Source organism: Numida meleagris, chromosome 2 (assembly GCF_002078875.1).
Source record: "Numida meleagris isolate 19003 breed g44 Domestic line chromosome 2, NumMel1.0, whole genome shotgun sequence".
In the NCBI taxonomy this organism is placed as follows: domain Eukaryota; kingdom Metazoa; phylum Chordata; class Aves; order Galliformes; family Numididae; genus Numida; species Numida meleagris.
Window position 1 is genome coordinate 136,621,605 of NC_034410.1, and position 17,641 is coordinate 136,639,245.

General features: G+C 40.2%; 1 protein-coding gene across 2 annotated transcripts in view; it reads left to right on the plus strand.

The window, feature by feature from the left end:
• FER1L6 (fer-1 like family member 6) overlaps positions 1 to 17,641 on the plus strand; it is a 73,483-nt gene that overhangs the window by 41,202 nt on the left and 14,640 nt on the right. Inside the window, exons 21-32 of one of the 2 annotated variants that reach the window (XM_021388353.1) lie at positions 83 to 217; positions 791 to 940; positions 4,349 to 4,459; positions 6,325 to 6,486; positions 7,843 to 8,026; positions 8,222 to 8,415; positions 9,953 to 10,075; positions 10,181 to 10,220; positions 13,130 to 13,245; positions 14,144 to 14,275; positions 15,285 to 15,410; positions 16,384 to 16,511. In XM_021388353.1, coding sequence (XP_021244028.1) covers positions 83 to 217; positions 791 to 940; positions 4,349 to 4,459; positions 6,325 to 6,486; positions 7,843 to 8,026; positions 8,222 to 8,415; positions 9,953 to 10,075; positions 10,181 to 10,220; positions 13,130 to 13,245; positions 14,144 to 14,275; positions 15,285 to 15,410; positions 16,384 to 16,511 — 1,601 coding nt within the window. The remainder of the gene's footprint in view (positions 1 to 82; positions 218 to 790; positions 941 to 4,348; positions 4,460 to 6,324; positions 6,487 to 7,842; positions 8,027 to 8,221; positions 8,416 to 9,952; positions 10,076 to 10,180; positions 10,221 to 13,129; positions 13,246 to 14,143; positions 14,276 to 15,284; positions 15,411 to 16,383; positions 16,512 to 17,641) is intronic. The other variant, XM_021388354.1, reaches the window with a different exon arrangement.

Here is a 17,641-nt window from a genome sequence, read left to right on the forward strand (position 1 = left end):
AGTGAAAACTGGTTTTAGTTTTGATGATTCATTCCCAAACAAGTAATGTATAAATCACTGAATATTTATTCTCTTTCCTTAGATCATTTCTCAGACATTGTCCCCTACTTGGAACCAGATGCTGCTCTTCAATGGCATTGTGCTTCATGGGGATGGAGAGGAAATCGCTCAGTTCCCTCCAGAGATTGTCATTGAACTGTATGATGACGATGCAGTGGTAAACTTGCACTCCTTCTTAGGAAAAAACCCAGACTGTTCCATCTTTCTGTCAGTGTAAAGGCAAAGCTGTGCCACTGTAAAGGCATTAAAAGGCAAATTGTCAAGTAATGTGGATAACTTTGCTGAATGGAGCTCAGTACTACAATGGTTTGCAGTTTAACATCTGAAAACAGCCCTGAGACTCAACTTTATGCCCTTGCAAAGCTATGACTTTGTTTTTCTCAGGTGAAGACTGCTCCCAAAAACTGGCTTAGAGCAATTAGAAGAATCTTCTTCCCCACCGTCTTTGTATACACCTGCAAATATTGTAACTGTGTCTGTGGAAATGTGAATTTTTCTCTGGCCATGCAAACTCTGGCACAGTCTCACTGGCTAGGTGTAGCTGAGAAACCTTGGATGCCCTGAAGAGCTATTGACTACTCAGTACAATCCACACCACCATTTTCATAGCTGCCTTGACTTTTTCATTGCTGTTTACTTCAAGAGAAGAGTATTTTTTTTATTTACAAACATTAGTGTCTATATAATCTTCGTTTCACATGCCTTTGATGCCTGTGTTTCCTTTTTCTAGGGTAAAGCAGAATATATTGGGTCTACGGTGGCTGCCCCAGTGGTGAGACTTGCTGACCACAAATATGAACCACCTAAGCTCTCTTACCACCCAGTGTATTGTGGGAATCTTTCTGGAGGAGACATTCTTGCTGCATTTGAGCTCTTAGAGGTAAACTGGACTTCCTGGACCATTAGATTTTACACCATGGGAATTAGTGGAAATGGCAGCTGGAATAGAGTCATTGTGCTGTTGCACATCTCAGTCTTTATCACTCCCTCCATCTTGCTGGGAAACAGAGGACACAGCCCATGCACACACAATGGCCAGCCCCTCATGTGCTCTGTGCATTATTTGACCCTCACTTGCTCTGCCCTAAATTGGACTCTAGTTTGAGAAACAACGATTCAACTATCACCACCACTGCAATGACCTGCTCTTTGGAGAAATGCATTGCACTGACTGTAGCAATTTGAAAATGCTCTCAATATTGCTCTCTCACTTAGAGAAAGAGAGCAGTGAATAACAATAATTGGATAAGGGAAACTGAGTTTTCTGATACCCATACATATTAGGAGAAATGTTACACTGTTTTCCCAGTAAGTCAGCATACCTCTGGGGCTGGCCCAGCACATGCACAAATGTGGTGTAACATGCCTGGGATTTCAGGCCCCAGGCTATTTGCAGAGCCACCACTTACATGAAACTCTCTCTTCTGCTATGAACCTATGACAGTTTAATCTGAAATTGAAAATGGGAAAGATGTGAAGCTCTGTGACACTTACTGATATTCCCAGGATAAAACAGGCTTTTAAGCATGATGGGGTAATTACGTTCTTGATGAAATCCTGTAATATGATGCCACTGGGATCATATCCTCATTATGATGGGTACCTAGAGGTAGTCTACTACCTTAGCCAAAATTTTCCCAGTTTTTTATTGAAATCCATTTGTTTGTGAACAAAGAGAGTACTGTATTTTGTTTTGCAATCTTTTGAGACATGAAAAGCAGTACTGCTCAGGGGATATATTCAAATATACCTCTAGGCCATCTCCAGAGAGCAGAGAAGAATTGCAAGCAAAGATCCTGTAGTCCTCATATTATTCTTTACAGTGGCAACTTTCTCAACCATTTTACATGGCAGATATCAGCAATATGAACATTAAAGAAATTTTCAGGAAAGAGTACATATAAACATCTGCCAGGTTTCAAAGCACTTCCAGAGCTGTTGTGCCAGTGGATCCTTCCAGTGTCTGATGATGCTCTGTCTGAGGATGGAAATGAATATCTCTAATCACCAACTCATTCTCTTCTTCCAAGCCCATAATGCTTCTCGTGACATATTGCACTCCAGAACTGATCTGTAGTGCTGTATGATTCAGTTGAAAGAGTAGAAAAGTGAACACTCAGAATGAATGCTGTTATGCTAGATGGCTAACTTTGTTCTTGTGATGTAGCATCTTGTCATTAAAAAAAATATTTGCCATAAAGCAAAGTCTTCTCTGAGTTCTACCAAGTGAATTCCCCTGAAATCTGGAATACAGAAGCACTCTCAACTCCACCAGAGGTTGTTAGACCTAGGAAAACTCCAATACTTTGCAAGACAGTGGAGAGCTGTTCATTTAACTGCAATATTTAAAAAGAACAAAAGAAGATCCAAGGATTCTTGGTTTGATCTTGGTCTTATTTCATCAAATGTGGTGATGTAGGCAGGTTTTGCAGTCCTCAAACGCATGGGATGGTTTAATGAATTTAATAAAATTCTTTATGAGGAAATCTTGTCCTTAAGTATGAGATCTCTGATCTAGTGCTTGATCTAGTGGTTGGCAACCCTGTCCGCAGCAAGGAGGTTGGAACTAGATGTTCTTTGAGGTCCCTTCCAATCTAAGCCATTCTCTGATGTCTCTAATCTTCCTATCCTAAGTTTCATGTTTGGAAATTAGTCCTGTCTCGTAGTTACACAAATAGCTAAGTATTTTCTAGTTTAATGAAAATTACAATAACTTGAGCAGTTTAGAAATTACATTTTCTTAAGTCACTACATATAGATGAGCACACTTTTCTTGATTCCTTGTTATCAGTGCACAAGTCAAATAGCACAATGAAAGAGAGTGCTCTGAGAGGTGAATTATACATGGGGACATGGTATCTGCTATATGTTCTGGTTCACATGGTCTTTGCCTCTTACCTGTTTACTCTGTTATTCATAGTACTATATAGATTAATAACCTATTGTCAAGCAATTTTTGGAGTGTTAAATATCGGTTAACTCAGAATGAGAAACTGGAGCAACTATAATTAATGTCAAACAGCTGTCTTTCTAGCCAGGCAGGTATTGTTCACAAAGTTGTGTGTTTCTGTTTGGCTTTTTAAATAGCAGTGCAGAGGTGACTGATATAGACCAGATGTGTTGTAAGAAAACTAGGCCTAAATCTCTGGCCTTAAGCTCCATGAAATCTACTCAGTGATTTGCTTTGGATTCTTACTGTTAAGAGTAAGAAGCCATAGCCATAAACATGTTCATGTGAATTATTGTTGTTATGTTATTACTATCGTATGCTGCAGGTTCAGAATCATATGGAGAATCGTAGAATGGTTTGGATTGGAAGGGACCTTTAAGATCATCTAGTTCCTACCCCCTGCTATAAACAGGGACACCTCCCTCTAGACCAGGTTGCTCAAAGCCCCATCCAGCTTGGCCTTGAATGCTTCCAGGGTGGGGGCATCCACAACCTCACTGGGCAACCTGTTCCTATGCTACAAGACATGCTTTCCACCCATCTCCTCCTTCACCTACTGGGTCCTAGGGAACAAATACTTTCCCCTTTAGGGTAATTAAACTCCCACACAACAATATACACCTGTACAGGCAGATGGCCCAGTTAAAAGAAGCAGAAGACTTCAAATTAACTGGTCCTTTGAGAACTGTCTGTCACGTTTCACCTTTCAGCAGCGATAAGTTAGCCTGAGAGTAATGAAGCTCTCCAGAGAGTGTGTTTATCCCAGAAGCCATATGTAGTTTACAAGTTCTAAAAAGCTGACAGCATGTTGTGGTGCAGTACTATTATACTCAACTATAACGTGGCTGAAGAGCACTAGCATTATATCTGGCTGGTAAATGTACAGCTTAACTCACGTGTACTGTCTGTTCACCAGCCTTTTTTAGCTAGAATCAGATCTATACTTTTCCTGTGAAAGTCTCCTAAGCAGTTCCAGGCAAAATTTTTATTGAACAGAATTACCATGCTTTTCATTTTTAGTAAACAGAATTACCATACTTCAATAGATGCATGTCTTTAGGGCAGACTATGTCCTGCTATGACACCAGAGACTATTATTTCCAGCAAGGTGCATAACCCTAATCTACTGAACACACTCCTTGCCAAGTGTTTTAGCATCACAGCAGGACAGACAGCAATCCAAGTCACATTACTCTTTCATCACAACCTGTCTGCTCCGCAGCGTGTCATGCAAAACTGCATAAGGTTGATGTGTTCAACATACTAATAACGGATACTTCTGATACTGTTTTTATTCTTCCAAAAATTGGCCTGATCAATGACTGCTGAATTTTTCAGATTCCTGACTCTGATCCAGACAGACTTCCCCCTGTGGATCCACCAGATGTTAGCCAGATCTACCCAGTTCCAGCCAACATCCGACCTGTTTTAAGCAAGTACAGAGTAGAGGTGAGTCACCTAGAATATATCCATTTCCAAATCTCAGCTTCTTTTATTTTGTTACCAAACTATAAAGTTTTAATTACCTGTGATGATGAATTTAAAATTCTAATCCATAGGAATGACATAAATGTGGGTCCCATATTTCAGCCAAGCATTGTCTTTTGCCTGCTTGTAAATGATTGCACCTTAAAATTGGGGAAATTACATCCAGATCTGGATAGTTTGCCATCAGAACAGACTTGTGGTTGAACTGTGCATTTAATAGAATATGAATCGTGCAGGGTATCTAGCAAGGAAATGACAACACCAGATAAAGATAACTATTTTTGTCAAGATCTTGTGATCTATACCCTACAGTAGTGGAAATGGCCACAGAGCCATTGCGTTTCAACTGGGAACCACTGGCAGTAGAGTAGGATGTCACTGGTCCTTGCCCTCTGCCACTGTGATAGCTTTTGTGGGCCTGGTGAGACTTACACATATCCCCAGTACTGCCGTTGTTCAAGCTGCCTGCAGAGTCCCTCATGGTTCTTTTGGGTCCCAATAATCTTTTCAGTGTCGTGATACTCATGGCTGCCCTCACCAACTGTAATAAAACCATCCCTCACTGCTCACCCCTATCCTTCAGGGTCCTCCTGTGTGTCCTGTATAGTCCCACTTTTCCTTCAGACCTCTTGTTTATAGACCCAGTGTCCTCTTTGTCTTCCAGATCAGGAGCATAGTTCTTTGAGGGAAAGCTTCTTGGAGACCTCATGCCATCTATTGCAGACTTAATGGCCAGCTCAGCTGGAAAATCATAGAATGGCTTGGATTGGAAGGGACCCAAAGGATCAAATTCCAAACCCCTGCCACAGGCAGGGCCACCAACCTCCAGATCTGGTACTAGACCAGGCTGCCCAGGGTTCCATCCAACCTGGTCTTGAACACCTCCAGGGATGGGACATCCATTGCCTCTCTGGGCAGCCTGTTCCAGCACCTCACCACTCTCTCTGTGAAGAACTTCGCCCTGTCATTTAATCCAAATCCTCCCTCCCTGAGCTTAAAACCATTCCCCCTTGTTCTATCACTGTCTACCCAAGTAAAAAGTTGATTTATCTCCTGTTTATAATCCCCTTTTAAATACTGGAAGGCTGCAATGAGGTCTCCTCACAGCCTTCTCTTCTGCAGGCTGAACAAGCTCAGGTCCCTCAGCCTGTCTTCATACAGGAGGTGCTCCAGACCTCTGATCATCTTCATGGCCCTCCTCTGGACTCTGTCCAACAGCTCCACATACTTCCTGTACTGGGGGCCCCAGACCTGGATGCAGTACTCCAGATGGGGACTCACAAGGGCAGAGTAGAGAGGGACAATCACCTCCCTCTCCCTGCTGGTCACCCCTCTTCTGATGGAGCCCAGGATACCATTGGCCTTCCAAGCTGCAAGAGCACACTGCTGGCTCATGTTCGGTTTTTCATCCACCAGGACACCTGGGTCCTTCTCCACAGGGCTAACCTCTGTTAACCTCTGCTCATATGGGAATTTTTTCTTCTCCAAGAGCTCAGATACCTTAAACAAACCAACACTCTCTGTTCAGACTGATAGCCCTTCTGAAAATGACTTCTGCATTCATGATTATTATCAGTTGCTGTTGGTAATAAATTCTTGATAATAATCAGAAGTTGTTGCTTGCTTTAACTTTAACTTCCACCATAATCCTGATGGGTAATAGTTATCAGATTTAGGCTATGGAGTTTTCTTGTTTGTTGTTTTTTTCTTTTTTTTCCAGTATCCTGCATTCCCAAGTGGATACAAGGGGATGGGATCCCAGCAGTGGCTTCCCACTGATCAAGGGATCTCTTGGGGCAACTGGTGTTCTTCTCTGCCCACCACAGGTCCTGTTCTGGGGAGTTCGAGAACTTAAGAAAGTCCAGCTTCTCTCCGTTGATCGCCCCCAGGTTTTTATTGAGTGTGCAGGGAAAGGAGTGAAATCCTCTGTCATCCAGAGCTACAAGAAAAATCCCAATTTCAATGTTCTTGCAGACTGGTTTGAAGTGGTGCGTAAAGTATGCTGCTTCTTGACTATCCACTCTCTGTTTAGGCAAGGTGTTAATTACTAATTTCCCTTTTTTCTTGTCAAATTATTTCCTCAGTCTCTTGTATAAATACTAAGGGACGTCAGTTCTCATGGAAAAAGATATTGATTTGAAGATGTTTTAAAATACTTCTGCTACAAATGTATGATAAAAGAAAGAGATATTACTCATATTATGTCTCAAGTAGGCAAGGAAATACTTTGCAACCAGGTTTTTACTGATAGGTGGAACTTGTTGCCAGGTAACAGGTCTGCTTTCAGTACTTTTTTCCTCCTTATCTCCCATTTCTCAGGTCACAGCTCTGGTTGTTTTTGTTTGATTGATTGTTTTATTTTTAAAATTTCTTTCATTTAATTGCCCCAGTGTGTTACTAGGCTATTCAGAGGATTGGTCATTTCATGCTCATGAGCTCTGGACCTTTTCACATTATAACTTTTGTTGTTATGGACTGGTGATTTAATTATTGCCTGTTTCCTGGGTTATAAGAGTCAGTAGTTTCACTAGGCAAAGGTCAACATCAGGAAAAACATTGTGTCCAATTTGCTCTATTTGGCAGCATTAACAAAGGTGAAAGGTTATTTATAAGTCAGAAGAATATCAAAACACTAACTTGGATATTGAAGTACAATTACTGCAGCATTTTTACCTTCCATTGTACATCACATGTTCCAAAGAGCTGTTCTCCCTTTTGTAACTCATTCTGTAAAACATGCAACCGCTGAATGTTTCCATCTCATGGTTGGGCAGGCTGAGACAAGTAGGTTTAATAACCTTGGGCAAAGCAGTGGTGGCATTAAGATTCACAGTCTCCAGTACTATGTTCATTCCCTTTGAACATTCCCAATTCTCCTAGTTTAACCTTACAAGATATGCTTGCTTATGACAGCATGCAACCTAACTACGTAACACAGTTCATATGGTTTGCTCTGTATTCTTAAGGACAACGCTTTCATAGAATTGTAGAATCATTAAGGTTGGAAAAAAAACACTGAGATCATCTAGTCCAATCATCAACCCATCACCACCATGCCCATTAAATGACGTCCCTCAGTACCGCATCTATTCTTTTCTTGAACACCTCTAGGGATGGTGACTTCATCACCTCTCTGGCTCTGGAACTCTGCATCAGACTTTGGAGAAAATTGTGGCCAGAACTATGTTGCCTGTGCTGTATGCATTTTGTCTTTGAGCATGTAAATGGATGTCGAGGAGAAGGGAGGGAAAAGTATCAACCTTATTGTGGTGCATGACAAATATGTGATATGTGAGCTATATTCTCTAGCACATCTCATGCTGCTGTCTGTCCTTCTCCACTAGGAACTGCCTGAAAATGAACTCTTGCATCCACCACTAAGCATCTGTGTAGTCGACTGGAGAGCGTTTGGGAGGAGCACTCTTGTTGGAACACACACCATCAATTGCCTTAAGCAATTCCTATTTAAGGCCCAGTTGGGTCTTCAAACTACACCAAACAGACCTGAGACTGTAGAAACAGAGAAAGGTAAATAGACAATCCTGATCCTAAATAGAAAGACAAAGTATTGTCTAGTGAAGCGACTGCTAAGAGGCTTCACACCAGGTACACGCTTAGAAGGTTTGTTTTATTGAGTTAAGCATTGAGTCAAATCCTTAATAATACATTCAGCATCATGTGTGATGATAGTGTTTCTGGCAGAATCTTACCTAAGTTTCAAAGTTTTAATTTCAGCTTCACCTGAGTCATCCCAGCCTCCAGACTCATCCCAAGAACTTTGTTTAGCTGATCACATCTACGCTGAGGTGGAGCAGGGTAAATGTACAGTGATAGAGTTAGAACCAGGTCCCGCAACACCTCCTGCTGCTGAACTGGAGCACTCCACCTCTGAACCAGAGAAAGACAGAAAACAGAAGGTGAGCATAGCTGAGGCTGCCAGCTAACTGTCTGTTGCAGTCTTGTAGACTTCAGCCCTTCTTTATAAAATGGTAATCTCTTATTTGAATTCACGATTAGCCAAATCCTTGTAGCAGTGGAATGGTATTTTCCAGATAACAACTTACTAGAAGTTCTGGGTACTGATGTTAACACCCACCCTTCTCACTGGACCTTAATAGGACTAATTAGGAATGATGCTTTGACTCTACATAATTTAATTAATTCCATTAATAGATACTGCCTTTCTTCCCTCTTGTGCTCATCTCACTGACAAGCAGTACTGTTGTTGTAGGACTTTTGCTTCTTCTTGCCTTGAATGATCTACTTAATTACAAAACTGTCACTATGAGCAACTGTCTCTATGTTCATGGTGTGTAGGCATGAAAAGTCACATTGTGTTAGATGCTGCATAAAAACGGAGAGGAAAGTCTGTTTTCAAAATATTTTACAGTTGAAGTACAAAACTGGTGTCAATGTGTGGATATAAAGAGACAGAAAAGCACAAAGAAGGAAGGCAGTTCTTGTCAGCGCGGCCCTTACTGTACAGTATATAATGCGCATATTACTGTACAGTATATAATGCGCACATTATATTTTGTTCATGTGCACCTGTTCTTCCTTTCTCTGCAGTTTCTGCTGCTACAATCACTGGTTTATAGGCAAAACTAAATACAGAGGGCACAGGAATGAGTTTCATTTCACATGTTCTTTCTGCAGCTGCACAAAGCAGGTTTCTTTAACCCATGATGATACATGGGGAGATGTTTTCATAAGCCTTCATAGTTAAGAGGTCAGGAAAAATGAAGGAGTTTCTTATATGTAGATGTACACACTTCTCTGAATCTTTCATTTGTTACAGAACAGTTTTAATATATTACAACCAATATAGTAAGAAAAGATTCCTAGAGGGAAATCTGTAATTTAACACTCTGTTTCATATTAATTATCATCCCCGCTTTCTATGTGTGATCCTATCTCTCCAGCCAAATAGACAACTCTCTGTGAGGGTGTAGGATGAAGCTATTTTACAAGGGCCTAGGCTTCTTAAACAACAATGACCCTGGTAAGATTTGCTGCATGGTTTTAGCTTTTTGCTTGCTTATTTGTTTTAATGAAGAATACAGCTGAATTGTAGCAATTTCACCTTCAAAAGGTAATAGAGAGTTCTTAGAATAATTAGGAACATGAAACTTGTACCTGCATGTTTATATCCCTTAAAATATTATTACTTACGAATGTTTAAATTTACCTGTTGTATGGACTGATTCTTTAGCAATGTCTCAAATATTCAAAGTTTTAGCATCATAAGTAGGTAGTATGGGGATTGCTTTATTAATATGATGGTCATCATGAAGTGTCTTGGAATAAAAGACAGAGACACTAATTCATACTGCATTTTATGTAGCTCTTGGAGGTTAAGATTTTTTTTCCATATATGTCTGTTCATTCTTGATGTCATGTGTAAGGTGGATAATTTGAATCAGTTCTAGAGTTCAACTGTGTATTCTTTGGCAGGATAGGAAAAAATCCTTGCGACGCTCAACAAAGAGGAAAAAAAGGACAATTGCAGATGAATCAGCTGAGAATGTTATTGACTGGTGGTCAAAATACTATGCATCTATGCTCAAAATGCAAAAAGTAAGTCATCCTGTAAGCCCTAACTCACACTGTAAAACTAGATGAACCTGATATTACACTTGTACTGAGAAGTTTTTCCATTGTCTTTTCTTTTTCCTTGAAAAGATGAAAGAAATTTTTCCCAGTGAGGGAAAAGCTGAAGACTGTAAGTAAATTATTTGCATTTTTTCTATTAGTTTGTATTTCTAAAGCTTTTCTTCTCTGTTACTTTACTGTTAACCATTAATGTCTGATAACAGAATTCTGCTGGTATAGGGGATTCTTTCCTCTACAGATGATCAAAAGGTGAGTAGGCTAAAACTTCACAGACAGTGTTGGGTTATGCATGAGTTTTCTGTTGTTCCAGTATTATGCTCAAAGACTTTTAACGTCAAAATTGTAATGATAGAAGATGAATATTATCCTAATCTTATATTGCATTTGTAACAGGTTCAGAAAAGGAGCTTCTCTCAATTTTGAATCCAATTCAGGATCAATAACATAGGAACAGATTCTGCTGATAGAGTCCACGATCGTATTTGTGACTCTCATTGCTGTTAAATTTTAGTTCTTGATCATGTTTTGGGGGAAATTATTATGCACAAAACTCCTACAAGAATTGGCCAGAAATAGGCACTGTGTGTATGTATACATGTCCCTGTATGTAGAATCACAGAATCATTAAGGTTGGAAAAGATCTCTAAGATCATCTAGTCCAACCATCCACCTATCACCAATGTTGACCACTAAACAATGTTCCTTAGCACCACATCTAAACATTTCTTGAACAATTCCAGGAACAGTGACTCCACCATCTCCCTGGGCAGCCCATTCCAGTGCTGGAACCCTCTTTTGGAGAATTTTTTCCTAATACCCAACCCAAATCTCCCCTGGTGCAACTTGAGGCCAATCCCTCTATTCCTATCACTAGTTACCTGGGAGAAGAGGCCGACCTCCACCTCGCCACAACCTCCTTCCAGGGAGTTATAGAGAGCAATAATGTCTCCCCGAGCCTCCTCTTCTCCAGACTGAACAATCCGAGTTCCCTTGGCTGCTTCCCATAAGACTTGTGCTCCAGACCCCTCACCAGCTTCGCTCCCCTGCTCTGAACACGCTCCAGGGCCTCAATGTCTTTCTTGTAGAGAGGGGCCCAAAATTGAACACAGTACTCGAGGTGCAGCCTCACCGGTGATGTGTACAGGGGATAATCACTTCCCTGCTGGGGAAATAGTGCTGGCTGCAGTATTTCTGGTACGAGCCAGGATGCTGTTGGCCTTATGAGCCACCTGAGCACACTGCTGGCTCATGTGTCTTCCAGACACACTACCCAAAGCCTGTAGCGTTACATGGGGTTGTTGTGACCAAAGAGCAGGAGATTATACTTGGTCTTGTTGAACCTCATCCCACTGGCCTCAGCCCAGCAATTCAGCCTGTCCCAATCCCTCTGTAGGGCCTTCCTACCCCCAGGCAGACCGACACTTTCTCCCAGCTTGGTGTTGTCTGCAAACTGACTGAGGGTGCAGTCAATACCCTCATCCAGATCATTTGTTAATAGACAGGATATTTGTTAATAGATATTAAACAGAATAGGTGCCAATACCAACCCCTGGGGATCACCACTCATGACTGGTCACCAGCTGATTTAAGTCCATTCATCACCATTCTGGGTCGAGCTCTCCAGTGAGTTCTTTACCCAGCAAAGAGTGTACCTGTCCAAGCCACAGACTGCCAGCATCCACAGGAGAGTACTGCTGAGAATACATGTGTACACATATGTGTGTATATATGTATACAAATATATGCAACCCAAAGACAACAGTCCATGGCTTGACAGGTTCCCCTATAGTCAAACACAGCTCTAGTCATTATTTTTTGACAAAGGTAACTTCTTGAGCAGACTGACAAAGAAAACAAATGCTTACAGTTTGCACAGAGCTGTTATTCAAAGTTAAACTACAGCAACTTTGCATGGTATGGCTGACTGCACTTCGCCAGTGATTGAGGTCATTTTTATTTTAAAGTAGATGTTGAGATTGCTGTGGATTGAGGACACAGCCTGAATGTCTGATGTTACCACTCTTGAAATTCCAGCTGACAGTATTTTACTGATCATCGATGCTGCTAAGAGATGAGGCAGGGATCACTTTCCATGTGGAATTCTCTTGTCCACAGGGAGGGAATATTTAAATAGAAAACATTCTACAAAGATATAATTTTCACTTACAATTACACTTTTACGTGATATGTTGATAAGCACCTATCTGCTGTCAAGGCAGCTGTGGCATGTTGTTCTTTGTCTGATGATTTAAGACCTTGTAAATTCTCTTCTGGTAGTTTTTGTTACTTATTTTAAGCTATGATGATAAGCATTATACATATAGGATAGCACTGATAGAATATGTACATATATGTATAGTTTTAAATATTGAGTAGTAGTGGTATCAGGCACACACGAACTATTCTAAAACTGAAAGAGAAGTGAACTCAAAATCCAGACTTCAGCCAAAGAACTGATCTCAGTGCCATTTTTGAGGGCAAACCAACTTTTACCAACTTTTGTTGGTAAGTCCCTTTCATTGTTTGGAGTGTGGCTCATGGTTAGCCAGATGCCTCTTCCCGTTTTTCCTACATCTGGGCTTTCCCAAGGTGAGATACACTCTATTTTATGACATCTTTCAACAGAGAAAAGCTTGGATCTTTTGATATTTGAAGTACTAATCAGCCTAAATAGCAGCTTCCAGTTTTAAATAAGCTTTAAATGTTATATGAAAGATGTTAAGATCTGGGAGCAGTGAGAGAAAAAGCAACAGCGTTCTGGGAGGTGGCCAGCAGGAAAGGAGTTACGCAGGACATCATCATTCTTTGTCCACCAAGCTAATCAAGATAGTCCGCCACAGACAGGATGAGTTGCCCTCTCTGACTGCAGTGATGGGGAATGAGGAGACCTTCATAGCAGAAGGATGAATGGAGAAGGAGCAAGGGGGCAATCTTCAAAATGTATTTTGCATTCTTATCCAAAGAACTTGATGTGCATTACTGACCAAAAACCTACAAGATGTCATGAAATCTCTGCAGGTAAGCAAACTTCTGACCACATTGCGTTGACCGTAGAAGAGGAGCCAAACAAAAAGAAGGATAAGACATTCAAAAGGAAACAGCAAGAAAGAACTCCAAACCTAGCAACACTGCAGGTGAGAGAGAAATAAGACTGTTATTCAGTCTATCCAAAGCTTAACCTCAGGGACAGAGTTTATCCAAACCCTCCTTATATTTATTTCAGATACTTTGAAATTAATACAACACACACAATAATAGTGTATTGCAGCCTATTAAGAATGACTTAAAAAAGAGTGTAGAAAACCTTTCTGCAACTACCAGTGCATCTTCCCTGCTGGGGTGGTAATACTCAGCTTGCATTGGATAGAAGGAATTCAAAGAAAAAACTATAAGGCATGAAGAGATAAGGAGATATGAAAAGATTAGGACACTTTGGATTAGATTGTAGCTAAATAAAGGGAAATTTGAAAATGCTGTTTCCAAATTTTAGGAGAGAACATTAAGCTAACCCCTCTCTTTCACACTGAATAGTGCTTCATAAACTACAGGCAAAGAGTACAGGAGGAAAAGAATGTCCTTTTTAAAACAATTCAGTCTTGTTACCTGTCCTAACGTTCTGTCCCCATGACACTTCACTGCTGCCTGCGTTGCTCTCATGTGATACCTAACAGCAGTTAAAAAGCATCAGTACATCAAAGGCACAGTGTCAAGAGTAAGCAGCGCATCCACACTGTTTTTCCCCTACATCAGTACTTATTAAACGTTCATCATGGCTCTTCAAGAGCCACTTCTATCCATTGCATTAATGTGCTGTTTTCAGTCCTTAGCAAAGACTTTGATTAAGGACAAAGCTGTTCCTGTTTTAAGTTGGGAATTAAACTTCTTTTCCCTCAAGGAGTTTTGCAAAACCTTGGTGTTATTACGATCTGTAGTTTGAGTCAAAATGTATTTAAAATCATCCTGTAATAAAAAAGTTGCTATAAATATATTCACTGCACCACAAAAAAAATAAGCATTCTCCTATTTTCAAAGATTTATGAAGGAGACTTGGAGAGTGAATTTAATAACTTTGAGGATTGGGTGAAAACTTTCCAACTCTTAAGAGGAAAATCTAATGACGAAGTTCATGCTGACTCTGAAGACAGAATAATAGGAAAATTTAAGGTGAGCTCTCATGTTAAGTGGGTTATAATTTAGAGACTGTATGTTTTTGTGCATATTTTGGGTATATCAAAAATGAAAGAAAGAAGTAATTGGCAGTCTGTTGTAAATAGAATCATCTCTTTTATTGGATGCTTTATTCCTTTTCCAATAGATGAAAGTAGCATCCAGGACCAAGTGTTCACTGTTCATTTGAAACAAGGAATTACAAAAAAGTTTTAAATCACTTAACAGGAAGAAGAGTCATATTATGTTGTTCAGATTCCACTTATGCAAATTCTGTTACTACGCTGTCAGTCACATTGCCTTATTTGTTATTTTGAGTAGTTTAACTGGAGGCCTTTATATATGCTCCCTGTGAAAATAATTGCACCATTAGGCAATCTGAAAACGCAGTTCAAAGCCTGAATAATAATAGCAGGATTTCAAGCACTTTGTACTTCAGAGGAACTGATTAAATTCATTGATACCTTTGTTAGTTTGCAATGGAAATTTCTGTTCAAATGACTTACCAATTGTTTTCAGGCTGTATGAGCTACTTAGCAGCACGAGTTAATATTGATTTATATGAGTTGTAACATGGCTTCAAAAACATGGCAAGCTGGATTCCAGTCACACTGCTGTGAAACTAACTCACTGAAATTATCATTTTGCAAATATGTAGGCAAGATCAAAATGTTGTTTTTGGAGTATTAATACTAACAAAAGCTGATTTAGAGCATCTGGAGGTGTTTGTCTTTAATAAAATGGAGATCTAAGAGAGTGCATGTAATTCTTGCAGTCATCTAGATGAGATGAGAACCATGTTACAGAGGAAAAGTGTTTTAACAGATGATGTTCAGCACACTGTATGCTGTGTTCCCTTGGAGTGGTTCTGCAAAACGTGTACATGTATGTGCTGCAGTACAGGCAGCATGAATTATGTCTTGCTTGCATTTGAAGGGTTGTTTCTGCATTGTACTTGATCTATTTTTGAGGAGAAATGAAGACAGTGTATTACCTGTATTACCAGGGCTCCTTCTGCATATACCCAAGTCCTGAGGATGGCAGCTTGCTGGACGGAGGGCAGCCCCACATTCTGCAAGGGATACCACCAAACCACTCCGTCAATGTCCTTATCAGGGTGTATATTGTGGCAGTAAGTAGATAGCTGCTCTTTTAACCTGGAAATAACCGGGATGCTGCTTTTCAACTTGATTTAGTTCCAGTGTTTTGCACTGAAGCTTCTGAAAGTCCTCATCCATGTGGTAGAGTTTTTATTATTATTTCAGACAGTGTTTCATGCTGTAGAAGAGTGTTCAGAATAGGAAAGATTTCACATTCCTCATGCTAAATCACAAGACAGAAGAATCACTTTACTTGTTAGAATTGAAAGGGCTAGAGGTAAAAATAACATATCATGGACAATCTCTTCTAGACACATTATGCAAATTTGGTAAGTCTTAATCAGTAGAGTTGTGTCAAAAACACAAATGTAAATATAGCCTTCTCAATGAGGGGAAAAAGGAGAACATTTTGTGGGAGCTATGTATTGGGTGTAGTCAAAGTGGTAGATATGGAAAAAGTTAGGGTAGGAGAAAGAGGTAATAATATAGAGGTCAAGATAATGAGGGAGTGCAATGTGAGAAATGAAATAGAAGGAGCTGGTATTTCAGAGTTGCAGGTGACCAAGGAAGGAAAGAATGCCATGCAAGAAGACAATGTCAAAACTGAAGAATAGGAAGTGATTGCATAATTTCTTTGATATAAAAAGGACTTGTATGGCATTGTCCAAGGACCTGGTCCACTCCTTTGGGGAAACCTTTCCCAAATCCAGCCTGCACTATTGCAGCCAGCTTCTTCCTCAGCATTGACTCTCTTGCCCATCTCTTTTCCCATCTTAGCAGTGGTGGGGTGATACTTCTATCCACTCCATCTTCAGAAATCCTCCTCTCATCCAGATTGTTTTTTCCCAACAACTTGCACTGCTAAATGACAATTTTTTTATTACTCAAGTAAGGCTCCTGAACACCCGGAGCATGTGGGAACCAGGCAGGGAACCCACAGAGCTGTGCTGTGACCATACAACATTTAGACAAGCTTCCTGAGGACATAGTCTTTCTTCCTAACAGGCATTTAACCTCAGCCCAGCTGATCCAGATGGCAAGTCAGATCCCTACATTGTGCTGAGACTGGGCAACACAGAAATTAAAGACAGAGAAAACTACATTCCCAAGCAGCTGAACCCAGTGTTTGGGAGGTCAGTCAAGGCTTCTTTTCATTTTCATTGGAGGTTACTCTTTTGTCCCTTGTCTTGCTGTTACCATTACAAAGTGTTTGTTGTATGCCGATGTCTGCCTATTCAGATGTTTTATAATTCTACTGATTAAAATGTTGAAAATTTATGTCATCCTGTATAATTACAAATTATTTCATTTTCATACCAGTCAATACATCATGAAATGCAGTCTGTGAAAGGTTTTGTGAAGTGATGCATGAGAGGAAGTGAAGCAACAAATAATCTTGTCTCAGCAAATTAATACAAAGTTTAATGGGAAATAAAAATGCACTGAAAAGTGTAATTTCAAAATCTGTTTCCATTTCAGGCTGAACAGAAAGCTGAATAAATCTCATTGTTATACAACTAGTTTTAACATGCCCCAGTCTTCTAAATGGGAGTTCAGACTCTCAGAAGACATCAAACTGGTATTATCAAGGTGTTATACTTATTTAATGTTGCTAATTCCAATAGCCATCATTTTATTACAGTAAGTTTCCTTGTTTTAAGGTGAATTAGAACACAGTTTTGAGTTGGGATGGAGGTGATCTGGAAGAACATTAAGACAGAGAAACTGTACTCCATGGGACTGAAAGTCCATTAGGTCAGGGTCCTGTCTGCAACAGCAGAGACTTGAAGAAAAAAGTGAAAGAAGACAAGAAAAGAGTGATCCCTCCATAGCACACCATCTCAGTCTCTGTGTCTGAAGCTCTCCTTTAGTAGAGGTAGCAACTGAGCCTTCATTATGCTAAACCCTGAAGATTACAGATGCATATGGATAGAATGGGAAATCACTGCTGTATTTGGTTTAGATAAGAACTGGCTAATTCACTTGGATAATACTTGCTGCTGCTACCAAAAGCAATAGGGGAGTGACCGCCCAGCAAATGTTCCATAGCAATAGTATCAGTCATGGCATTCAACTTTTACCATCCAAACAGCCCTTTGTCAGTATGGCACCACCAACCCCAGAGCTTTCCTAAACTTCACTTTCTTCCCAAAATTGCTATGCTGTTGCTACAGATTAGACTTCGGTCACTTTGAGAAGAAGGATAAAATTTGTCCTTCAGGAGACAGTGATCAGTTTTTCTTTGGAGAAATCTGCAGCCAGT